At 42.0% G+C, this 26,617-nt stretch overlaps 2 protein-coding genes across 2 annotated transcripts in view; one reads left to right on the forward strand and one right to left on the reverse strand.

The window, feature by feature from the left end:
* snrka (SNF related kinase a) overlaps nucleotides 1-4,952 on the reverse strand; it is a 40,659-nt gene extending 35,707 nt beyond the window's left edge. Inside the window, exons 1-2 of the mRNA XM_061081296.1 lie at nucleotides 4,760-4,952; nucleotides 3,224-3,937 (exon numbers count right to left, since the gene is read on the reverse strand). Of these exons, the coding sequence (XP_060937279.1) occupies nucleotides 3,224-3,812 (589 nt within the window). The 5' untranslated portion in view covers nucleotides 3,813-3,937; nucleotides 4,760-4,952. The remainder of the gene's footprint in view (nucleotides 1-3,223; nucleotides 3,938-4,759) is intronic.
* Nucleotides 4,953-11,075: 6,123 nt separating this feature from the next.
* Nucleotides 11,076-24,316, forward strand: pomgnt2 (protein O-linked mannose N-acetylglucosaminyltransferase 2 (beta 1,4-)). Its single transcript, XM_061081518.1, has 2 exons — nucleotides 11,076-11,167; nucleotides 21,767-24,316. Exon 2 carries the CDS (start codon nucleotides 21,838-21,840, stop codon nucleotides 23,644-23,646), a length of 1,809 nt encoding a protein of 602 aa, XP_060937501.1. The 5' UTR covers nucleotides 11,076-11,167; nucleotides 21,767-21,837; the 3' UTR covers nucleotides 23,647-24,316.
* Nucleotides 24,317-26,617: the final 2,301 nt, after the last annotated feature.

Genomic DNA, 26,617 nt, shown 5'->3' on the forward strand with positions numbered 1-26,617 from the left:
GTTTGGGTTGTACAAAGGTACAGATAATTAGGAAGCTGGTCTTTGGCCCAGGGGTGTGAAGCAGATGGATGACTTCTAATCAACGACAGGCAGTCTGAGTCAACACAGGACTGCAGCATCCTTCCTCCCTCTCATCCTCTCCTAGTACAAATAAAAGCATGGATTAACTGTTCTTCCCATCTCCAGGCAGCAGGAAACAGTAACCAGGACTGGAATTAAGAGCTTCTAGCTGCTGTCTAAAGAGAGTGGTGAAGATGCCAAGACCTGCGTAACAGCTCTGAAGTAGACAGGCACAGGGTAGCAAATAGGTTGATGGTTGTTTTCCATCACCTTCTGAGTTTTTTCACATGTTAAGTCATGATCAGCTGGTTTATATGAAGAATAAATGCAGGGACAAGGAATGTAGTTTTCAAAATACAGAGAAAGTTATAGTCACCCTGAGGCCACTGTGAAGTCTGCTCACATAGTAGTAATGTATATCACAGTTAATTATAATCAGTAGTTGGATTACATAGGGTGATGTCTTGCTTTAATGTACCATCCAAACTCAAACATCATAACCTGTTATGAAAGAGGAAGTCCTCTACTGCCTGTTACCCTGACGATTAAACACGTCAGTAACACTGACTCAAAAGGACTAGTGTTTTATGCAACAGGAAAACCGGAACAGATAAAGATAGAAGGGAGGGTGAAATATATATGTTTTTTTAATGACTAACTTTATCTCCAGCATACCTATAAATGTTTATGTCTAAGTATACCAAATAAAGATAAAGAAAGATAAGGATGGCCAAAGGAAAACCAAAGTTAAACCTTTCAAAGGCCTGGGCTGAATATGTGCTTTCATTTTATAGAGAAAAGACTGGAGCACACTGAGAGGACAAAGGCATCAGGTCCTGGACATAATGCCTGCATTGCGTGTGCAGGACATGTGTACTACGTCTTGGTTTTCACATCAACACCCATGTTAGCAGGTTAGAGAGGCCAGGCAGCCTAAAGAAGACTCAATCAACGGTTTTTCACACATCACTCAGCAAAAAAGAGAGAAAATATCTAGAGATGACAACATAACATAAAACTGACACCTTTGTGAGTGAGTGAGGGCAGTACTTTTCCAGAATGCTCACTCTGCATCAGCAAAATAGCCGCCGTGCACATAAAACAACAGCAGTGTGTCTCAGGAGTAAGACAAACCCATAAAAGGGTGCTGGTGCCGGCGCCAGGTGCTCCAGAGTTTCTAAAGTTTGCTTCCCCTACCAGAGGCCCCTGATTTAGTTGTATATTGTTGGAAGATGCACAGAAAACACATTAAGCACTTTCAGCACATTAAATGGATGTTGGAGCAAAAACACCAGTCTAATTGCTCTGATCACAGCCGCACATGCTCCACAACGCAACACTTGACTAAAATGCACCGCACACCAGCAGAAAACACAGTACCAGAGATCGATAACTTTAAGTACACTCAACCGTACGGCTGCAGGGGGCTGTGGCTACAGAACACAGACAGAAGTAGTACCTCTGCAACTACTGTCAGAGCCTCAAAGTACATCACACACAACAGCCACCTGGCACCAAGCACAGGTCCACTAAACAGCTCCGCTCAGCACAATCAAGTGTAGTGAGATGCATACGGACAGTCCCTATCAATATGAGTGGCAAACAGACGCTGAACAAAAATGCAGACGGTAGTAAAACATTACATAACAGCTCAACATACCACTCGTAGGCATGACACATGATGTTCCTCAGAAACAAAACTCGGTATTTAATCTGATGGAACAGTTCAAACCCGTAGGACCAGATGTGTATCTTCCTTTAGGTATGCGCACTTGGAAAGTTTTTAGAGCTGCACTTGTTGTTTGAGACCCATTCAATTTCAAAATGAATTACAATGTCAGCCAAAGGTGCTTTACATGCTGAAAAATACACATATCAAGTTTTTCAGCATACCCTCATATTTTTGAAGGTTATTTGCAAACAATGCTTTTACCGATCCCTGTTCCACATAAGCATAAGTTAAATGATGTTAACCAGTCAATCAGCTCCAAGATGAGTTAAAGCTACCAATGCCTATGTAGGGGTGGGGCACCTACTTCACATACTTGACTTCCTTCATTGTGAGCAATATACTACTTCCTTTAATGTCCAGGGTCATACGTAACATATCAAAGTTCTTAGCAGGAGTCAGTATACGTGGGTTTAAGTGTAAAGTTCAGTGAAAAAGTAAGCACAGCTTCATCATTCCTTCTTCCGTTTATGAGAGCTGTAATGAAAAAGCCAATTTTAGCAAATTATACCTGGCAAACTGCTGCATTTGAATGCATTCCCTATATTCATAAACAATCATGAGACCAGTTTGTCAAAGACTCCCTCAGGATTAGCACCAAATGAACCCCCACACCGCCTGAGAAACAAGCTCATCTGTGCACATCTTTGCCATCACCGACACTACCTGATGTGAGAGATATTATATCATGTCATGGAAAGACACACAATCCATCTGTCTGCACTCTGTCAGCCCTCATAGAAAATCAATGAGCCAGTTAATTTAGTGCAATGGGACACCCATGGACATCAGTGCTAGTAGAGCTGACCTTGTAGCACATGGTCTGTGGCAGCCTGCAAAATGATCAGTGTCAAATACTATTGCAAGCACACTGCTTGAGCACCCAGCTTGACATTTAAAACAATTCAAACTCTGAACATGCATAGTTGAATAGGGCCCTGGCACATGGTGACGGCTGTTCTGAATTGAAGCATTGAAAACCAAAGACAAGCCACAGGGATCATGAGTCTGTGAGAAAACAAGTGTGAAACGGGTGCTAACCAGGAGCCGCGCTGCCGACCACATTTCACCGCTGTTTTGAGGCTGAGTTTCAATTAGACTTTGATAAAGATGCCCTGTGTAGCTTGATTCCAAGAGCTGTTCTGAAAAAGACAGGGTTTTTGGGAGGGAGGGGTGTGAACTGAGGTGTGACACCGCATTGAGGCGGCAGGCAACAAGCTTGGTTCTTCCAACCGAAGACAACCAATGAATTATAAAGATAAAATGACTACAGATCTCGTGTAAAAGCAATTTATTTTCCTAAATGGTCTCGATAAAAGATCATGCTTACTTCTGTCGGTAAAGTAATATAACTCGGTCACATTCTAATTAACAGTATGACTCATTCATTTCTTTAGTGTCATTCATTCAGTGATGCCTGTGTGATTTCCATACCTACAGCTGGAGCATCATACTCATCGCCCAACAGTATTTCTGGTGCAGAGTATGCCAGAGATCCACAACTGGTGGTCAGCTTCTTCCCCGGCTGAAATTTGTTACTGAATCCAAAGTCAGTGAGCTTTACCAGCCCTTGTTTCTCGAAGAACACCACATTCTCCGGCTTGAGGTCCCTGTGCACCACGTGCAGCCGATGGCAGTAAGAGATAGCGTGGACAATTTGGGCAAAGTATTTCTTGGCCAGCTCTTCAGTCAGACCCTCCTCATGCTTCATGATGTAGTCAAACATATCTCCTCCATCACCTAGCTCCAAGATGAGGTAAAGTTTGGTCTGAGTATCTATCACTTCATAGAGGCGCACGATGTTGGGATGTTGGACCAGCTTCATGCAGCGGACTTCTTGAAAGAGGTGACCTGTGGCCACCGTGTCCAGCTTGGTCTTGTCTATCACCTTCACCGCAACTTTCTCTCCAGTGAAGACATGGCGTGCCAGCTTCACCACGGCAAAGTGGCCACGGCCCAGCGTCTTGTCAAGGTCATATAGGCCAGCAATTTTGCCATCATATCCCCGCTTGAATCCTGCCATGGCTGGAGCGTGCGCTGGGGAGAGGGAGGCTCCCACTGCAGGCAGAGACTGGTTGGATGAGCTGTGTGGGTCCAACTTAGCTCAGTTCATCGAAGGCTGAAGGAGAAGCCCATGGCTCTGGCTTCCTAAGCAAAAGAAGATACACAAAATTACTAGTTGCAGTTGACACTGGATTTCCGTGGATGGGCAAAGTTGACCATAAAACTGAATAGCACATAGATATAAATATGTAATAACAATGAAATACAAATTCTAAATATCTCCCCTTCAGCTTATTGCAATATCTGTCCAATACTACTGAGGCACCTGCTCATTCCCATCGTGAGACGTGCAGAATAATAATAGGACATATTGTGAAATAAGTTGCATTGAACTAATACTTTTCAGAAGTAATACACAAATTATTGCATAGATAAACTGCATTATTTAATCCCCAGTTAGCTGGATATATTCAGAGGACTTGAATTGGCTGCAACACTGACGTTAGCTCGTGTATCCTGATGTGCTGCTACGGCGAAGCACATTAAACTTTTCTGGATCCACACAGCAAAGCTTCATCAGGTCCCACGTATGCTCTGATGTTGTGCTACCACAGCAGAGTTTGACAAACTAGTCCAGAAGTCTGCTGCATGTCGGGGCCCAGCGTGTAGCACAGCAACTGACGTTAGCCTAATGTTACCAGGGGGCTAGCTCGTCGTTCATTGATTGATCAGGGTTAGCTTCCTGGCAGACTGACGTTAGCCTGCTCTCCGTCAGTACGTGGTACCGCTGGCGGCTAATTCACAAACCCACCCCCCGACATTAGTCACCACACACACACGTTCCAGGCCCCGGAACGGAGCGCTGCCCGCACAGGTGGACAGGTGCTGGGTCACACATCTCCCTGCTAGCCGCCGCTAGCATGTAGCATGTAGCAAGCTAAAGTTACTACGACTCGCTGGGCTCACCTCTCGCAGCTTCTGCTCGGTAAACATAAAGCCCCGAGTCCGGTCTCCGCCGGGTGCCTGGGCTCTGTCGGCTGCTGGAGTGAATGGAGGGCGAGTTATCAGAGCAGACGGGGATGGTGCAGCCTCGGAGGGGTGACGGCGGCACGCAGGAGGTGCCCGTGCCCGGGGTTCATCCGTAAAACCAGGACTTGCATCGTTGGCAGCGGCAGCACTGATCGCAATGGTTGCATCCTCCCAGCCGTGGCTGCGGTGCTGCCTTCACGGGCTTGAGAACGTGTGGACGTTTCTCACACTGTCACACGTTTTCCTGGATTTCACGGCGAATCGCAAACGCATTCCAAATGTGCTTCAAGAGACAAACTATGCATGACACAAAAATACTGACACCAAAATGTACATTTAACACAACAACAGTGTGATTTATTTCTGTATCAACAACCCAGATGGAATACTTTTAATAATAATCAGATTTATTTGTATTACTTGTGCAATTGCTTCTCGTCTAAAATGGGTTTACGTGCGGGGTAAATTGTTTTATTCACGGTCACGGAGTTCGGAGTGTGATTCTTACGAAGAACACTTGAAGGCAACACGGGCGCATCACTAACCGCAGCTGTGACGTCAAACTGTCTTTGAATGGGGAAAGGCTAGAGAAGCATTTAGAGAACAATAAAAACACATAGTGTTCCTGGTGAGCGGATGACAGGCTGAATAAGGAGAGTTTTAAAATGACATTCTGAGATATTAAAACCGGGAGGTGCAATATGTTACCCCAATAGTCTTCTATCGAATAAAATACACAGACACAGAAACATGTTATGATGAGTCACATGCTCATTTTTGTATCCATTATTTTCCTTTCATACATGAATTAATTTTCATGACATTTCCATAGCATTTTCTGTTTTCGTTCAATGGATCCATTGGCTGTAAGTGTTGCGTGGTCTTCCTAATAAATGGCGCACAGTGACATCTAGTGACACAGACAGAAACAGACTTTTGTTTTACCTTTATTTGACTTATTTTATAATGATCTGGTTTTCTCTGACTTAATCAAAATAAACATGTGGCGTTTGTTTGCAGGCATCACTGGCTGTTTACAATAATACCTGACTGAGAGGATATAATGTAAATTACCCTTAATAACACTCAAGTTTGTGCCTTATTTGTATTGTGTCAAATCCTGACACAGGTCCTGACAATATTTTAGAGAAATGCAACAGCTCCCACAGCCAGCAAACACACAGAGAGTGTAGAGAGAAAAAACAGAAACAAACATCTAAAATATAAATAACAAATAAATAACTATGACAACATAACGCTGAACTGCTACAAGAATAAAGTCGTACTAATACGAGAATAAAGGAAAAATTAACAAGAAATAAATAATAATAATAATAATAATAATAAAAATTTTAGGGCTGCAAAGCAGCACTGGGTGGGCCCGAGCACATCCATTTTGAAGCGTTGCATGCTTTTTGTCTGAAAAAACAAAAATAACCAGTTCTGAGAGAGAGAGAGACGTAACCTTTGCAAGACATAAAGTTTCCTTTGATCTAGGAAGACTGAAATCAAAGGATTCATGGTCCATGTATGTCCGCGTTACAGAACATCGTGTTTTAATGGCGTGTAATCAAACTTTGACACCACGCCACGGTCACACCGTGTGATTAAAAAAAAATCTGTCAGTCAGTTTTTATCTCCATCTTGTCGTGATGACACTCATCTCAATTTGAAGTTGATCCGATGAAAACCCTGGTACAAGTGTATCAAAGAAAAAATGTGGAATATGGCCAAAATGGCCACTAAATGCAAAATAGCAGGCTTCCTGTTGTGTTTTTCCAATTGCACCAAGAGACTTTTTTGTTTGTCTGGTCATGATACACCTGTATATCGATTTTTGTGAAGAGAGGTCAATGGGAACACCTTCCGGGGGTCTCGGGCTGTCTCGGGGGGCACCGTTGAGCCATTTTGCGACGCCCATTGAAAATTCCTTCAGAATATGTAAATTTTCACCACTTTCTAACTTTCTGCAAATTTTGGTAAGAAGTTGAGCATGTTAAAGCCCTCAAAAAGCCAATTCATTTGCCTGAATAATAATAATAATAATAATAATAATAATAATAATAATAATAATAATAATAATAATAATAATAATAATAATAATAATAATAATAATAATAATAATAATAATAATAATAATAATAATAATCCTTACAATTTCAATAGGGTCTCACCAGACACCTTTGATGTCTGTGCTCGGGCCCTAAAAAACAAATGAAGTGTGATGCTATAGATCAAAGGATCAAAGGAGTGCAAACAATGTTGCGCCTCATCAGCTGCAGACAAACGTCCATCCAGGATCCTGAAGAGAGCAGAAGCATTTTGAACTCTCCACGATACGCAATCAAACTTGAGCCCAAGTTTCTGACGTGCTGTTCTCTGTCGACCATGCAGCACCAAGACGTTGTTTCAAGCCTCAGAGCTGAACTCTTCCAAGCTAATGATTGGATTAACGTTCCCGAAGAGGGAAACTTGTCTCTGCAGGAGCAGGTCGAGCAGCTCCAGGAGCAGCTGAAAGTGAGAGATGAACTCTTACGTAAAGAGACCAAGCTACGGCGTGGTCTCCTCAGGGCCTACGTGGACGTCCTGGCCCAGCTCACTCAGTATCTTGCCAAATCTCAGACCCTGAAGACCAATCTGCACCAGGAGACGGCTCAGCCTGAAACAAACTGGAGCAGAGAGGTGGAGGATCTGAAGAAGCAAGTCAACCTGCTCAAGACCAGACAGAAGAGGTTTGAAGATGAGCTGAAAAAGAACGACGAGCTCATCGTGACCGAAACAAAGAGACGGCCTATTCTAAACACTGTCTACCTTGACAGCCTGGCCATGCTCACGGTCACAGAAAAGGAGGTGAACAAAAGTCAGGCAGAGACACAGGAGGCAAGGCTGCTGCAGAAGATGACTCAAACTGAGGGAGTGAGCAGCAGTAAGGTGGAGGCCGTCGACAAAGAAAATGAGACTCTGAAGGAGCAAGTTCACAAACTCAAAGGTGAACACACAAAGCTCCAGGACGAGGTCAAACATAAGGAGGAGCCGGTGAAAAAGAAAAACGGGAGAAGACCAGCTGCTACCAGGCCGTGCCTCGCGTGTTAGCTGGACAGCGGAGACGAGAGAGGAAGTGGAGGAGAACGGTGGAGCAGCTGGAGACAGTGAAGGTGGAGGACCAAGATGAACTCCTGAAACAAGAGACAGATTAGCCTCCAAAGAGAAGAGGAATGAGAAGAAGTTTGCCCTGAAACCTCATACCCGTCATCCCTTTTTAACCGACCCACTCCCAACTACTCCCCTCCTACACTCCCTACTCTCTCACCCCTCACCCCTTTTTTCTACTCCCCAAAATAAACCCCTCAATGCCCAGCTCTAACCAATAATGTTAAAATTGTAATAATAATAATAATATAATACAATAATATATGTATAACATTTACCTGTCTGTGTTTTTCTGAATATAAATAAATGATTCATGATTCTAATAGATTATTACAGTGTTGGTTTTGTTTGCTAGTTTCTATATTTAAATACATCACAAGTCGACAATTGGAGTTCACATATCGTCGTGAATCAATTAGTGTGTGAATCATTGTGGTGGAGTCTTCATGCTCTTAAGGAGCACTGGGACAACTGGGACAAAACTCCAAATGCTTACATTATCCCTTTCAAGATCTTCCAAGGTATTCCAAGATACATGGAGCCCCTTCCTTGTTTAACTTTGTATTGAAGTGTTCTAAACATTGTGTGCAGAGCTTTTGATTAACGGTCTATGTTGAACAATGAAGTGAGAAAACGTTGTATTCATCCTACCTGATTTATCTGCAGCTAAGATGTTATGGTTAAAATTAAAACTGAATTGGGTCTATTCTTCTTCATGTGTGTGGTTTATATTGATTTACTGAAGTTTTTTACCATAAATTGCATGTAGGCTATTTCAGACAATCTTCAGATTCAAGTTCGCAAATTTTTAAAATAAGAGCTATGTAATTAAGCTCATTAAAGCCTCGCAACAACAAAACAAATGCTGTGCTTTTACTTTTGCCAAACAGGAAGGGATTTAAGGAATGTTGTTGCTATGACAGAGGTTAGTACCCACAACACCTGTGAATGTCAGTTTCAGTCCAATATGGTGAAATACAAATAATCAAATCATCTAAACAATCTGGTGTCAATTTAAACCATGTGCCTGGTCTGCCCTCCACGGAGCTCTAATCACAAACATCATGGATGATGGAACAGACAAACAAAGTTTAGACAAACATGGTCACAAGAACTATTTATTATACTTCTGGGTTTTTCCAGTAAATCGCAATTTGTGTTAGTTAATCTGATAAATGTTAAAACATTAATGATGGCCAAGTTCTAATTTAATGTCCCCTTACCCGTGCCAGCAGCTGCTAGCTTTCGCACATAATTGGAATACAGCCATAATTTAGGATTTGCTGCATCTCTGAGGGATGTAGGTCCTTCAACACACATTTATGATACAGTTACGCAGTTTCATGTTTTACTGCTGCACAGGAGTAGTTGAACTGGATTCAGGATCAAGATGTAAGGAGCTTCAGTAGCACTATGTTTGATCAGGGTTGAAAATGATCCCCAACGCTGGGGTCGTCACAGTCACCAGATCTAAACCCACTGAAAATCTTTGGTAGGTTTAAGTGAGACATGATTGACAGAGCTCTCTACCATCATCAACACTGGAGGATCGCTGCTCATCTCTCCAACGCACCTTCAGAATCTATGGTGTGGAGCACTAAAGGTGTTCTGGATGCTTGTGGTGGAACCTTACCAAGTCGATTTTTTTCTTTTCATTTACCATCTATCTTGAAGTGTATTTTTAAGAAATATCCAGGCCATGTCTTTAATTTGTGGGCTTACTGAGATAGCTCCAGTGATTTTAATATTACGTCATTGCCGAAGCAATACATAAATACTGGCAAACTTACTTGCTTTTCTTTTGGCAAACTCAAGATGGGAGTATTGCTTGCCACCACACAGAGTGATTATACACTATTCTCAAACTTGGAATTTGTCCTCAGGATATTTACAGGATTTTGGTTGATCAAAAATCTACGGTGCATGTTCTGATGGGATCAGCTCTTATTTCCTCTTCATCACATCTGCTGAATGTGCCTATTCAATTTAAAGTTAATAAAATTAGATAGGAACTTCTACCCCTAATGAGAAATTCATAATTAAAACAACAGAGTTAAAGCCATCATAATGAGCTGTACATGTGCAAAAAGGCAACTGGACTTGCTCGTGTTTCCTATTTTGAGTTTTTTATTACAGTTTTTTAATTATATCTACTCAACCATTGAGTATCCATCTGTGAGTATGTACAACATGATGTACAGTTACACAATCGACCAGTCTATCTATCTATCTATCTATCTATTAAGATTAAGATACATTTATTTGTCCCAAACACATGCACAGACATGCACAAGCACACTCATGCAAGGAGGGAAATTTAACCTCTGCTTTTAACCCACACAGAGCAGTGGGCAGCCATGTACGGCGCCCGGGGAGCAGATGTTGGGGGAGTAAGGTGCCTTGCTCAGGGGCACTAGACAGGGTAGGGAGAATCCTCTTGGATTTTTGGACAGATCAATCCAGGTACGTATTTTTGTTGTTTCTCCGTGGAGTCGAGCCAGAGACGAACCAGAGACCTTTTCTGCCCATAGTCCAAGTTTCTGCCACTAGTCCACCGCCTCATCTATCTATCTATCTATCTATCTATCTATCTATCTATCTATCTATCTATCTATCTATCTATCTATCTATCTATCTATCTATCTATCTATCTATCTATCTATCTATCTATCTATCTATCTATCTATCTATCTATCTAATACAAAACGTTAATGACTGCTGGATTCTTATTGGTACGCCGATGCTAACATACGTTTCATTTACAATACATATTTACTAGAGTGGCTTTTCCTCTGAAAACGATCACACGCTTCTTCTCTGTCTCTCGTCAGCTGCACACGTGACCACGGCTGTCATCGCGAGAAGAGAGGGCGGGACTTCCGCTCGGCGGTAGGTGGAGTCAGGACACAACCTGGACACAACGGACCGGAGCACAGCTGCTCTCTCTGCCGCGGACAGAGCCCGGCTAGCGGGTCAACAACAGCGAGCAGCTCCGGCTGAAGTGCGGAGGCTCCAATGACTGAACCCGCCGGTGCTTTCTATCCATCAGCTCCATCGGTGCCCCGGGGCTCGTCTGGTTCCTTCCTCTGCTCCTGTGTGCTCCTGCTCAGACCCTAACTGCTCCACACCGAGCCGCTGGTGCTGCCTGAAGCAGCTAACACGCACTGACGAAACCACCTTCCACCGACACCTCAGGTAAGATCCCATTGTATCTGTGTGGATCCGGCTCTCAGGATCGAGCCTGTATCCACATCTCAGCCTGACTGACACGGGGCTCTGCAGATATTGACACATCACAGGAAGGAGCGTGTCCAGCTGCTTCAATACCATTTTACATGTGTCTAAAAATACAGCAAATAACTTCATGCATGTAGGTTTTGATGAATGTGGATGTTCCCGCTGCTGTTTCAATGAATGAGTCGAATCTTGTCACCAGTGCATGTTCAGGAAGAATTGTTATGTCCAGATTTATCTTATCAATTTGAATATTTTCATACATTTTCAATCAAAGACATTTCAATGTGTGTTGTATTCCAGCTGTAGACAGGGATGAGGAGGACAGCAGGGAGGGTAAAAGATGACCTCCAGTTAATGAGCATCTATGGAAACCAGAATAGAAATTTGTTAAACAGTTTTTATTTGAAAAGAGGAAGAATACAACATTTATTCCACAACACAGCTGTTTGTAATATTCTTTTCACCAGTTTGATCATAGTAACTACTGTGTGTCTGCGGATCTGCGTTGTCTTTACCAATAAAGCAGAACTGTAATGCACAAATTAAGTCGCAGTAAAATAAGTTTTCGAAGACACTCCAGTATCCAGCGCCCCAGTGTTAATGTAAATACAGGTTTCAGGTCACAAATCCAAGAAGAGGCGCTTTTTATCTCATTAATTTGCTTCTCCTGTGCTAACTGAACAGTTTTAGCAATTTAAACAGGCTCACAGGTTGACCTGCTTTAACTAGCATCCTTGTGTCGGTTCCACAATAAGACACCAATGCTTTTAAAATGAAAAAAAACATAACTGCAGCCTGTATTGTATTTATAGTCAGTCGGCTCCCAGATGAGATGGTATTTTATCTTCCTGGAGTTTCTTATAATCTTCAGTGACTTCATTGACTCAGACAAATTAAATAGGAATGACAAACTCTCAGAAATCTGTTGAAATCCGAAGATTTATTATTTTGTTTATATATACATAATCCTGCTTGTCTGTTTCCTTTTGTTTTTCCTTCTCTGCTTCATGTCAGAAATCAGTATGGATGTTGAACAGGGGCTTGTGTTACAGGCCTGCAGCTCTTCACATTATATTGGAACTGTAGTCTGCATTTCTGCTCTTGACTTAAGGAATAATTAAAATCCTTGCTCTGGGAATTTTTTCTTTCTAAAGTGAAATGCTGACATGTGCAGGAGAAAATGAGTTTGGACCTCCCTCTGTGAATAACTGATATTCATGTATTTCCAACTCCTCTGGCCGCTGGAGCAGAATTGACTTGCATGGCTTTTCAAAGTGTCACAGCGGATGCACTCACACAGTATGTGTTTCAGTGGGTGTTAGAAAACAGAATGTGCCATATCTAAAACGCACACTCTTTCAGGACATGTTATGCTTTTTTTCAGTGATCAAAGCTCAAGAGGCTCGTGGATGAGCTGAAGTGATGTGAATCAAATCTTCAGGCCTGTTCAGACCCGAGCATTTTAGGTTGTTTCTGCTTCTTTGTTCCCACAAAATACTTTTTAATATTTTTTTCCAATTAGAAACTTACACCAAGCTCCACTTCTCTTGGATTTTGTCTGTGTGGTGGGCAAATGTAACACTTTTTGAAACTTAGGAGGGGTTTGTGCTATTAGATGACTACTGTGGGGAAAATATCTGGTTGCAAAGTCAACTGTGCACTGTTTCATACAATAGGAGATAGGGAAGTTTACTAGATGTATATTTGCAAAATAAACCAGTTAGTTTTCATCTTTTGTCTTCAAAACGGAAAGATCCTTCATGAAAGCACTTCCCTCAGTTTGGATGACCTATTTTTCATTGTGGGCTTATTGTTACACTGACTTGCCCTTGTTGGTATAGAAATAAACAACCGCAAAAACTGCAGTTATCACTAAGTGTCATGGACCATTGTTTGTTTTCTGCCCTATAAATGGTAAATGGTTTTGTATAGCGCTTTTCGAGTCTTGATGACCACTCAAAGCTCTCTACAGTACAGTTTTACGTTCTACCTTTCACACACACACATTCATACAGTGTATCTATTAGCAGCACTTTGTTGTTCTAGGAGGGGCAATTCGGTGTTCAGCATCTTGCCCAAGGACACTTCGGCATTCAGATGGTAAAGACTTGGGATCAAACCGCAGACCTTCAGGTTGGAGGACGAGCGCTCTACCCCTCAGCCACAGCCGCCAAAGGCTGAAGTAATGAGGCCATTATGATTTGACTCAAACACAAGAACAGCCCACAGCTCATTGGCAACCATTTGGTCCTTCTGGGTCCGAGTTAGTAAGGATTTGTCATATTGGTCCGGGAGGTTGTGGCACCTTATGTGTCCACTAACATGCAATGTCACTTAAAGTTGACAGACACTGGATGTTATAAATCAGAATTGTGGAGCTTGTGGCCTTTTTAAATTGGCTCATATTTACAATTGGCCCATTTTCAGAAAGCTCCAAGTTCAAGTGTTGTTTTGTGTTTGCAGAGATGGGTCAAGGCACTGGAAGTTCATTTTACATTGGATGGACAATTAATATGTTGTAACTGTAGTCATATTGAGTTTTTCTGTCTGTGTTAGAGAGATATTGATTTTAATTCCCTGCATTACCGGCCTGCTAGCTTGCTTAATTGATAGACTATGTGGCTTCTAGACACCTTCATACCTTAATATTAGCGCCCATGTTTTCCTTTTCCTCGCAGTGGTGTTCTTATGACTTGTATACCATGTGTACAACTAACCCCAAGCTCATGAGTCAATATCTAAATTGGAATATATATGCCCTCAGGGTAGTTAAAAGCCAGCAGACCTCACAAGAGATTCTGTCTCCCACAGAGAGTTGAACAGGATGAAAATCCTTCCCAATTCTCAGGTTACCCAAGTTTCTGAAATGGATGGTGTCAGCATCTTTAGAGCTCATGCAGATATCTTCATGTGTACATCCGGCCATCCTATTCTATTTCGGTCCGTCTCTGGAATATTGCCTGTTGTCCTGAGGCAATGCTGAAGTGCTGTGCGGTGGTGTTTTTAGGGGACGTCCTTCTCAATTTGTTCCTCTTTGACTGCCTGTCACTTCCACACCAACATGCACATTCTGCAGGTTGTCCACATTAGCCTCAGTTTCCCCTGTACCTCTTGTGAGAAGAGACAAGATGCAGTGTACAGTCTTGGTCTATGGTCTATTTCAGACTGCAGAGAGGGTCATTCGTAGAGAACAATGTAGCAAAAGATGAAAAAAATATTACTGAATAGTAGGCTATCAATCAGAAGAGTAATCAGTCTGTTTGGAAGAGGCGAGTACTCGGACATGTGATGTGTCTTAACGAGAGACCAAGGGAGTTTTATGACACTCACTGCCAGTCATTGTGAATCAGCTAGCCCATTTTTCACCACCCGACTGAATGTCATTACCTTTATGTAACAAAACTCTCTGTGTGTGTGTGTGTGTGTGTGAAAGCATGTTTGAGAAAGAGATGCAAAGGGAGAGAAAGGGTGTGAGACCCTGTGGTTGGGCCATTATTTCTCCATAGTGTCACACTGAGTTCCAAGCAGCTTGATCAAAGCTGACGGGCCACATTAGGTCCAGGAGTAAAGACGCCAATGGAGAAGGAGGCATCATCACAGCCAGAAGAGATCAGAAATCAAGTGGCCAAAGGGAGACACAAGCAGGTAGTGGGAGGGAGAACAAGGACTATATTGTTATTGCTATCTTCTCTCTTTAATTCCTCTTTTGAAGAGGCCAGCCAGGGCTCTCTGATTTAATTTGAAAGGGAAGGAAATGGAGGAAGAAATGGAGAGAAAGAGAGAAGGTTACCTCCAATATGGGGGGATGGTTAAACCAGGGAACAAATGAGCAGCTTCAACGCAAGACTACTGCTGCCACTGCCCCCCACAGCCCCCTTAGCTTCGGCTTTCCAGGATTCTCATTAAAATTCAGAAGGCTCTCCAGTCTGCCCTGTGCTGCCTTCCACCGCATCATTGGGGTGCTTATTATCTCCAGAGCACACAGATTTGCTAACCAGTAACACTGGGGAAGCCTGAGCTTCAGTAGCAGCCTTGAAGGCAGCACTGAGTAAGCGATGAGTGACACTTTCATTATGCATTTGGGTCTTTCAGAAAATATTTTATGTAGAATGATGAGGATTTTATGTAAACTTGGTCAAGGAGACGTGGCGGTCAAGTTTGAGCGGATGCATGATGCCGATGTACATTGTTGGTGACCGACATCTGTCACAGTGTTGAGATAAAGGGCATTCAAAAGAGGAATTGGCTAAAGGAGGAATTCCAATGTACATGTCAGTATAAACACACAGCTTACTAATAATTCACACTAGACCTCTGTGTAGATGTGTGTCCTGTGGAAGACGTCTGAAGTGTCTTGGCAGTGAAGAAGGTAAATAAAATGATAGAAAAATCCCAAACCACAATAGTCAAATTGATGTTTTTCTGCATAATTTCCCAAATATTCTCTCTGAATTGATTGAAAGCAAGACATTTTAGACAGCTTCCCTTTTTTTATTTGGGGCACCAAGTTCACGTAATGGGGTCAAACTTAGGTTTGGTTGACTTGTGTAATACAAGATGAGGGGGCACAGGTGTTGGTTATGTCTGACAGGTGGAGGCAAAGCACGCCCTCCGGGTGGTTTGCTTAAAGTCTCTATTGGGAATAATAGAATTCTCTTAAATATTTTAGATGGTGGATATCTCAGCCTTTCTTAAATTGAATGATGCTTGCAATGTTGGATTATTAAAATGTGTAGGTGACAACAAGTTCCATCACGTTTAGAAGCGATACTCTTTTTGCCTCCATCATTGAATCAGACTACTTTTTTCTTCTCTGTCCTTACTGTCTTACTGCATTAACCGCATCAGCAACTGGTTACCACTCAGTGCTTTTTCTTTTATTTGTGATACCACTGCTGTGGCCTCTAAACAATACGTCAGTCACAAGCAACTATTTCATTGTCAGAAAGGAACTTCTTGTGGCTGATTGTCGCTTATTCACCATAAATATTGATCAGCGCGGCCACTTAACATTCATGATGTGCTTTGCATTGACCAATTATGGTTTAGGGTAGGATACGAAGCAGATCCACATATGCACGATTGACTCTGACTAATGATGATAAAGTTGCCCTCAGTTGGGCATTGGCACGCATGTGTGCACTTTGAGCATGAATCCAATACACGTTTTAGAAATAAGGCCCTAGTTCTCTTTTTGGGTCCTACATGAGAACGATTTGTGAGTGCTATGGTGGCTTGTAGTGGCTTTGACATTTCCAAGCTTTCTATGTCTTGGTTTGGACAAACTCCAGAGGGCATTCACATGCATCCTGTGGGAATCAGTGTGCACTGAGAAGGATTACACAGCACTGCTGGCTAGGGGTGTCACGATACCAAAAATTCAGTAGTCGGTGCCAATACCAGTAAAATAACACGATTCTCGATGCCAATTTCGATACCACGGGGAAAAAAAAGTGCATTATTTGGATGTTGTTAATGTCATATACGGTAATTCAATGTGCTTGCGCTGCGCATATACTGAGGGTTATACGGTAGTTGCGGTCGCATGTGAGTGACGCTTTGTTGTGAGACACGTTATGCATTAAATGATACATCTGCCTCACGCCGGGTTTACACCGGACGCTGAAGCGACGCCAAAGCGACTCGTAAGCGCAGCACCAAGCCTTAAATAACAGCTGGCTCCCATCCACTCCCATGCGCCGCTTCAGCTTCCGGTGTAAACAACCATGTGCCGGCGCGCTAAGGATTAGCGCGGAGCGGCGGCGTTGCTTCCGTGTCCGGTGTAAACCCGGCGTCAAACGCAAAGTACTTCCATACACGACTCTTTGTGCCTTTTAAATAAACAAGTCGAGGTGGGGCGAACGCTGCAGCCGCAGTTGCCGTCTTGGTTTTCAAAATGTAAACGTCGACTGGCGCAGCACCGATGCTAATGGGTTAGTAAGTAAGTTAGTAAGTTGCTAACAGCTGCTGGCATCGAAGCTGACGGTGCCTACGGTACTTCAAAAACTTGGGCATCGGCATTGTTTTGTTATGTTAGTATCGAAAGGTATCGTAGGTATCGGTTCTCGTGACATCCCTACTGCTGGCATTGTGAGCCTTGTGATGGCCTTGTCCTTGCAGACTGAGGGAGCATGCATCCTAATGTTAGCCTAACAGCTTCCTCTTCACACTTCACTTCACTTCATTTTGACTGCTGTGTCAGCACCAAGGGGACGCTATAGTATCTGATGCTTTAATTCACATCCACTGTGATCTCCATGGCATTTTGTCATGGGAAATACTGTAGCATTAATATTTCTTCCCTGGCTTAATACACAGTAAATGATGTTTGAAGGATGTGAGATCAAATCTTGGTCTTCAAGACAGACCTGCAATTCTTCCTTTTGCTTTAGCCCATTTATTTGCAATGAGTTTTCTCCCTGTTGATAACATTTGCAGCTTATCCAGGGGCACTCTCTTCTTACATCCTACCTGATGCAAGGCAGACGGAAACTCTTGCCGTGTTGTTATTTAGTGAATAATGGCAAGTTACTAATGGTTAAAAATTAGTGCTGTCAGTTAAACGCGTTATTAACGGCGTTAACGAAAACCCATTTTAACGCCGTAAAATTTTTTGACGCGAGATGAATGCAGAGCTGCAGCTTTAGTATCTGTGTTCGCCTCCAGTCTGACCTGCTCTCGCTTTTTGTTTTAATATTTCGCCAACTAAAATATATATTTTTAAGCTATTGTAGCGTCCCTGCTTCCACAGGACATGGAACTTCTTCGTGGTTTAGTAGCTTTTATTATCCTTTACACGAACATTTGCACTTCTCGCTCACTCGCACACATCAACAACCCTTCACTTCCTCATTGACCCACGATCCCCAAACAACCCCATCCTATTGGTCCAAACAGTCACATGTCCCACCCCGACCCTCAGGATATCAGAAAGCTCCTTCAACACAGTGTTTTACTGAACATACGTCAAAACAAACATAAACATAAACCCAGTCCGTTACACTATTAGGCTGCAGCTATATGTTTTTATTTATTTCAAAATAGGATACTTCTTATTTCATACATTTTCCACAAATATGGGGAGGACTCAAATAGCCCTACAAAGTTGTGTGTTTAATTTATTTCAAAGTAGGCCGACACTTGCCTGTGTATTTTGTTTGTTTGTTATTTTGTTGCTTGTCTGTTTGAGTAGCTAGCTGAAAGCAAAGAAGTAGTAGGCTTACCTTTTATTGGTAACCTAACTGTTACGGTTCATTGTTTCTGAAATAAGAGGCCTGACTGCTATGTTCACAGCAAACTTGAAAAATATAAAATATTTAGCCATGGTTTAACTGCACTATAGGCTGAGTCCTTGTTTACCTGAAATGTGAACTTTATAATTTTACTTTGTACCGCCCTGTTTGGCAATGTTGTTTTTCAATAAAATAAAACATTTGCATAAAGCAAGCCAATCCACTTTTCCATGTTGATAAGAGCATTAAAATGCAAAAAAAATTATGGAAAAAAAGTAAATGAAGGGACATTTAGAATAGATACAAATTTGCGATTAATCGCGAGTTAACTATGACATTAATGTGATTAATCGCGATTAAATATTTTAATCGTTTGACAGCACTATTAAAAATATATAAATATGTAAAAGGAAGCCAGGGCACTGAACAATAGTCTGTATCTTTAGTGTTACAGTGATGTAGATGCAGCGTATTCCCTGGTCGCTCTAACCCCATCATACAAATAAGGTTGGTACAAAACACATGGCAGACAAAGAGTGGAGGTTACTGACAATTGTTTTCAGATCTTGAAAATGACCAGGTCTAAAATAGAGCTGCAATGGTTAGTCAGTACGCATAAAAATATTTTGTTAATGTTTTCCTTCTGTTTTTAAAGCAAAGATGACAGACATTCTCTGTTCCCATATTCTCCAACTAAAGGATTTGCTGCTCTCTCTACTACTTATTTAGTTTTGTTCCAAATCACATCAAACATTACCTCAAAACATTTTTCATAGTAAAGTCAAGACTTTTCAATAACCAAAAACCCAACCATTGATTATAAGATTATCAAAGTGAATGAAATATCAGAAAATGCCTTATTTTCAACTGGAAATAATACACCATCCTCGGACATTTTGTGTAAAAGATGAATAATTGATTGAGAAATAATCGACAAATTAATTATTGTTGATCATAATCCTTACTTGTTAACAGTCCATGGTTAGGGTTAGGTGGGCTCCATTCACAGATCTCAGTGGTCAAGATTCCAAATACTAGGTCAATAAATGTGAGAGATACGTAGGAGTGAGTTTTTTAATTAGTTGTTTAAGGCCTTAAAAGTGAGCCTTATAAGTGAGCAATACAATTTAAAGGTAATATCAAAAAAATGATTTTCCAAGCATGTGTATTCAGTTTGCACTGTCTCCTCTCTCTGCAACAGCTGTAGCCCATGTGTCTCACTGAGCTTGATCACAAAGACTGACTCAATTGGCAGCGACATATTGTACTCGCTGGGAAATCAAAAATAGAACAGGGACTATACTCTGCTCCGGCAGAACAGAGATGGCACGCAAGAAAACAGAGGAGGAACAGAAAGAGAGAGAGTACCACAACCATGGAGACAAAACCAAAATCCAAATTATGTAAGAGGATAACTGGATAATAACAGAATAATATAGTCTATGAACTAAAGAGGAGTTTACCTATGTTCTAGTCTTGTCTTGGTGGAAGTATGTGCTTTGTATAACACAAAACCTGGTGGGAGAACCATCTGCCTCCTGATCCAGATCAGAACCAGGATTTGTTTTCACTATTTAACATAGCAAGATAGGCTGTTTTGAGCATTTTTCTTTTTTCTCAGAAAATAATGGGTGTAATTTGTTGAAGATGCACCATGAGTGGGAAATTTCTAGGCATTTTGCCTGTATGATGATGAAGTGCCTACAACTGTCCCATGTATAGTATTTCCCTAACCAAAAGTGTAGGACATTTCTAGGCATTTTGCCTCAATGATAAGTGCCTAGAAGTGTCTGGCTCATTCTGATTGGTCGGGACATTTCTAGGCATTTTTGCTATAATGATAAGTGCCTAAAATATCCGGCTCATTATGATTGGTCGGGACATTTCTATTTTAATCACAATTATACAACACCATTCTTTTTTTTAAGGGAAACTCATTTATAGAAAAATAAATCATTTCGGCACCCAGGTTTAAAGATAAGTCTGTCTACACTGCCTGAGTGAGCAGGGAAGAACTTCTCTCCTGTCTGACGATCACATCACTTATTAATCAATGATGTCGTATCATGAGTCCAGATCGTTCTGGTCATTTTAACTCTGATGTCCATGCTGTGTGCATCAGGTTTTGTCTTGTGTTGTGTGCGGCAGGGGAAGGCGAGCGTGCAAAATCCTTTTTTTAAATTTGTTTAAATACATGTCTCAAACTCTTAAACAAATCAAATAAACCTTAGTCCTGTTCACGTCCTACAAACATATGACTTGTGTTGGTGTTCATTGTTAACATGTAAAGTGAGCACAGGTCAGCAGGGGAGAGAAGAGGGAGGACATGCGGAAGGGTGATATGGCATGGTACAAGGACACCACTATAATGTGCATCTAACACGGTGGCAGTAATTTAGCAGTGGAGGGCTGCTGTCGTGTCCTGGTATTCAGTTGATCCTATGTGATCATATTAGCTTTCCAATGTCATTATTTTTGACAGTGCTGCCCAAAAGTGTGATGGCTTGACACAGGATGACTCAGTAGCAGCTTGGGTTGGTGTGAATCTCATCCCACGTTTCCTATCGCCTCTGCCGTTAATGTGTTGTAAGAACAGGATGCCAGACTGAAATTGACACAAATGGCATCAACAGGGGAGCAAGATCTGATTCACTAATTTGAACAAACTATGATATGAAGAGAGCGAATGTTTTTGTCTCAAAATTTGAAGGTCGTTAGAAACACTAGGGGGCAGGGACCCATTTATTTTGAAAAGAAATGAAACGTTGCATTTTGCATATGTCCACTTTTAACCCTCAGATAGTACTTAGCATGCTAGTTGCCTTGTGTGCACAGGCAGCTGTTGGCTGTGCACTGTTGGTTTGATTTAGATCCTTCAATGACTCACTTGTTCTCTCAGTATGCAGATGAGTAGAGTTGAGGGCAATACTGTTGTTCCTGTCTCTGTACCTCCTCACAGTGTAATTTGTCTTGATATATCCAGGGAGGGTGACAGGTTCGGAAAATGTCTCATTTGTTCACCAAGGTAAACGACCACAAATCCCAAAGGTGAAAGCTGAAACCTGCAGTCATGAATCATTGGATTGTATTGCTTAGATACATAGCACTACTGTTCAAATCCTCCAAATAGTAATCCACTAAGGACTTTTAGTAATTAGGACTGTTTCATATGTTCTTAAGTCTGTTTTTTAACTTGTGCTTTCTTCTTTTCCCTTCATTACTTTCTCCTTCCCTATACCCTGTCCATTCCTACCCCTTCTCCACCTCTACTCCACCCTCGTTTGTCTTTTCCTCCCTTTTTCCCTATGTCATTGTCTGGCAGCAGATGTCTCGTTGCTCCCCTCAAATGTCAGAGACCAGTTGGAGCCCGGAGGTGGGTCCTCAGCAGCAGCAGTGATGCGGGCTTCGTTGACAGGCTGCAGGATGAGCGTGGGTGCGCTACTTAACGGACTGCTGGTCTCAGTGGTCGCAGCTCTGCTTTGGAAGTATTCCAAGCTAAGTGAACATGCTGCCCTGCTGGAGGAAGAATTGCACATGACACAACAGTCCCAGGAGCTATCGCAAGCCCACATCGATTACCATGTTGCCCTGCAGGCTCTTCAGGAGCATGGCACGCACATGGTCTGCACTGGCAAGATGCATACTGACCGCATTTGCCGCTTTGACTACCTCTGCTACTGCTCTGAGGCAGAGGAGTTTGTATTCTTCCACTCCAATTCCTCTGTCATGTTGCCTAACCTAGGATCTAGACGTTTCCAACCTGCCCTGCTGGACCTGTCATCAGTAGAGGATCACAACACCCAATACTTCAACTTTTTAGAGCTCCCCGCTGCAGCTTTAAAGTTCATGCCCAAACCGGTGTTTGTACCAGATGTGACACTGATCCTAAACAGGTTTAATCCGGATAACCTTATGCACGTATTCCACGATGACCTGCTCCCTGCTTTCTATACCATGAAACAGTATTCAGACTTAGACGATGAGGCTCGTCTGGTGTTCATGGAGGGCTGGGGGGAAGGTCCACACTTTGACCTCTACCGACTTCTTAGCGGCAAACAGCCACTACTCAAAGAACAGCTCAAAAACTTTGGCAAGCTTATGTGTTTTACCAAATCTTATGTGGGCTTGTCCAAGATGACCACTTGGTACCAATATGGATTCGTGCAGCCGCAGGGTCCTAAAGCCAACATTTTGGTGTCAGGAAACGAGGTTCGGCAGTTTGCCAGGGCCCTGATGGAGAAAATGAACATCACCAGAGCGGAGGAGGTAGAAAAAGATGGAGGTAATACAGAAGACGAAAAGGAAAAAGTGAAGAAGGATGATTACATTGTTGTGTTCAGTCGATCAACAACAAGGCTGATACTTAATGAGGCAGAGCTAATTATGGCATTGGCCCAGGAGTTCCAAATGAGAGTAGTCACAGTATCCCTGGAGGAACAGTCATTTCCTAGTATAATCCAGGTGATCAGTGGTGCGTCCATGTTAGTCAGCATGCATGGCGCTCAGCTTATTACCTCACTGTTCCTCCCCAGAGGAGCTGCTGTGGTGGAACTGTTCCCCTTTGCTGTGAACCCAGAGCAGTACACACCTTATAAAACCCTTGCCTCCCTTCCAGGCATGGACCTTCATTATATCTCCTGGAGGAACACCAAGGAGGAAAACACCATCACCCACCCTGACAGACCCTGGGAGCAAGGAGGTATTGCTCACTTAGAAAAGGAGGAGAAGGAGCGAATATTGGCCAGTAAGGATGTTCCCAGGCACTTGTGCTGTCGCAACCCAGAGTGGCTTTTCCGGATCTACCAGGACACGTTGGTGGACATCCCTTCCTTTCTGGAAGTCCTCAAAGAGGGCAGGAAGACCAAGCCCAGCTTAAAGAAGTCAAAGCCGGCCAGCACAGTCCACCCAGGCCGAGTCAGAGAACCCCAATGTCAGACCACAGTACAAACCACTAATGAGGCTAAACTCACAGTATCCTGGCAGATCCCATGGAATCTAAAATACCTGAAGGTAAGAGAGGTGAAGTACGAGGTGTGGATCCAGGAGCAAGGAGAGAACACCTACATGCCTTACATCCTTCCACAGCACAACTACACTTTTTCAGAGAACATTAAGCCTTTCACTACCTACCTGGTGTGGGTCAGATGCATCTTCAACAAGAACCTCCTGGGCCCATTTGCAGATGTTCTTATGTGTAGGACCTAACAGAAACACTTTGTCCTTTAGTTGCCGTGCAGTTTCACTCAAAGGTTGAGTCATGGTTGTTCCAGACAATCAATTTAGAGTTGTGAACATCTTTAATGAGTTTTGTCCAGAGGAGCTTGGAACATGTCATGGCTTGTTGTTGAACTTTTAACAGAGATGTTTTTCTTGCCCAGCAGAGAGAACACAGGGACTTCTTAATGAGTTACAAACTATTTGAAGCAAAGAGAAGGAAAGTGTATTTCATGTTCCTACGAAAGCTATAAATCATTTCTCTACTGACAATACCAGAATTCAGATTTATTTATGTGCAGAATAATATATAACATGTTTTTAGTAATAGTCAAAACACTGGGTCTTTACCTTTCACAGTATGCAATGTAGCTTTTTTGTGGTGAGCAAGAGAGAAGATACTTTTTTTCATTGTTCAATGTCTACTGTATGTGTGATACCCGTCTGGCTTAGTTTTCCTATATTATTTATGTACCTACAGTATTGTTTGCCGAACTTAGCCAATACCAAAGCAAAGTTTCCCCTCTCGGTACGCCAATCATATTTGCCATATTACTCTCATGTTATTGATCTCTCATATATGCAGTCTCTAACTACAAAGAGCGGTGCAATATCAGAATACTTAAGGGTGTATTTTGTCATTAGAGATACTTTTCTTTAACAGAACTATCTTTAAATTATTGTGTTATATGTTACAACTGCAAAGATACATGTTTTTCTCCAACTGGAACTATTTATAAGTGCAACAGTTATAAATTTATCTGGAAAGTGAATCTATTCTACTACGCTATAATTATTATGGGGCAGACCCCTTCCTGTTAGCAGCTGTATGCCACTGGATTTTACTGCCTTGTGTGAAGGGCATTTCCATCAAGATAACAAGGTATGTTAAGATTCCACTGCCTTTAACTCTGTTAAGTAAGATATAATTACCAGCGGTGTGTTTTTATTTTCCTCAAATATTTTCTAGTCTACCTTTGGAGATCAGACATCCAAAGCTGGCTGTTTAATTTGTTGTTGTGTCATTTGCAAACACCTTGCTGCTGGTTCTGTGCTGTTAAGCATATTCAACTTTTGGGCATGTTAATTGGAGGTGTTAGAATGTGGTTGTAGAAATGTAGCAAGACATACTTTTATGGAATGGCACAAGTAAACAATACACTGCCACAATGATATTGTGTTATATTGTGCCATTATTAATAAAGTGTCATTTTTATTCGGTCCTTTAAACATTACAATATCTCATTGTAATATTTTGTAATTTGCCATATGTCCCTTTCCCAGGTTTTTCACTGAACTGATATTTTTTCCTGTCGGATGCATTTGGTTGCCATTGCAAGTATAAGAGATTATTTTGAGCCACTGTTTGTGATTGCAGAATGTGTTGGTCTAGATATGTATGTGTTTGTATCGTTAGCTAGATTTGTGTTAACTTTTCCGAGCTCAGTGGTGACATCAGTGAAAGAAGAGTATAGACGTGTCTGTTTTCTACATAACAAATAGTTGGAGTTTCTTTTTCAAATTGAATAAAGAAAACTTTTTCTTATGTATCCGTTTTGTTCAAGCATTTTCTGTTTTATATTGTAATGATGTTTGACTTAGTTATATGTGATAAGCTGAAAACAATATTGTTTGGGAGAAAGGGGTTTCATCTAACAGATCTAATGCCAGCGTGGTCAAAAGATATTCCAGCACAACATGTGCCTAATGTTTTTGTGCCACAGTGTCATGAACTGGCTCACTGTTCAGACAAACAAAAATAGAAGGGAGAACACGTCAATGGTTTTCAGTCATCACAGTCGTTTATCAAACTATTTACAAAAAGAAGAAAACAAGATTCAACGAAGTCGATAAAAATCTGTAATGCAATAAAGTGCATGGATGAGTAGAAGAAAACTGAACGGAAATAGCAAACAAAACCCAGGAGCACATGTGGGAGCTGCAGAGAGAGAAAGAGACTGAGCCAGCCGGCTGAATAGGCTTCAGACCAACCAGGTGAACCTCATCTTCCTGACAACCTCCACTCTGCTGCCACTTCCTGATGCTGGCTGTTCACAGAAGCTGCTTTCAGTTGACGCTTCTCAAATGCAACACAAACGCAAAAATAAAAAAAACAAAAGAGAAATATCTCCCGGTGAAAAAGCGGTATCATACACATAGAGGACACACACACGATGATATCAAGATACTTTTTAGCGATAACATCTGACATCAGTGTCTGTGTTGTCAAGAAAAGTCACTTCCTGCCTCTGCCTGCTGCACCCGCCTGCTCCACCTCTCGCCTGAATAATGCGGAGGATTTGATGCTGTTGTGAACGTGACTGTGCAGAGAACCTCCTGCTGCGTTGTGCATGTGTGAAAGCTAGCTGCATGTTCTGAAAACAATTCCAGAGGCAATGCAGGGTTGGCACAATTATTCATTACACTTCATACAAAAATAATCTGCTGCAGTGAGCTACACCAGAGACCCCGGAAGCTCCAGGTTCATTGATGTCAGCTGTTTTAGCTAATTTCATTGAGAATTTGATTATATCCACTTACATGAAAATGGCCTTAAGGTGGCCTCTGCTTTATTATCTGAACACGTTCTAATGAGGAAGTTTCTGCTATTTCAGATTCATGCTTCCTTTATGCTGCAAGGTTTCATTTGTTTTATTAGATTACCACAGTCTGGGGCCTTGTAGCACTGCAGCATAGATACAGGTGGAAAGGGTAGGTTATTTTGCCCTGGGGCCCAAAATGGTTTAATTCAGTCAAGATCCCATTTTGCATTTCATGCAGGGCAGGAGAGCTCGTAAGAGGATTTTATTCTTGGGAAAATCTTTAAAATATATTCTGATTATCCTGGAAATGAGATGGTGAAAGTCATAAAAATGACATGAAAGTTATCACACAATCACTCTGGCAGGATTCAGATATGTGAGTTTGGATAAATCAAAGCATGTTTGATATCTCAGCAGTG

The sequence above is a fragment of the Limanda limanda genome, chromosome 11 (genome assembly GCF_963576545.1).
Source record: "Limanda limanda chromosome 11, fLimLim1.1, whole genome shotgun sequence".
NCBI classification, from domain to species: domain Eukaryota; kingdom Metazoa; phylum Chordata; class Actinopteri; order Pleuronectiformes; family Pleuronectidae; genus Limanda; species Limanda limanda.

What these genes read in the sequence shown, in the direction of transcription:
- pomgnt2 (XM_061081518.1), top strand. Translation starts at nt 21,838, where the DNA reads ATGCGGGCTTCGTTGACAGGCTGCAGGATGAGCGTGGGTGCGCTACTT.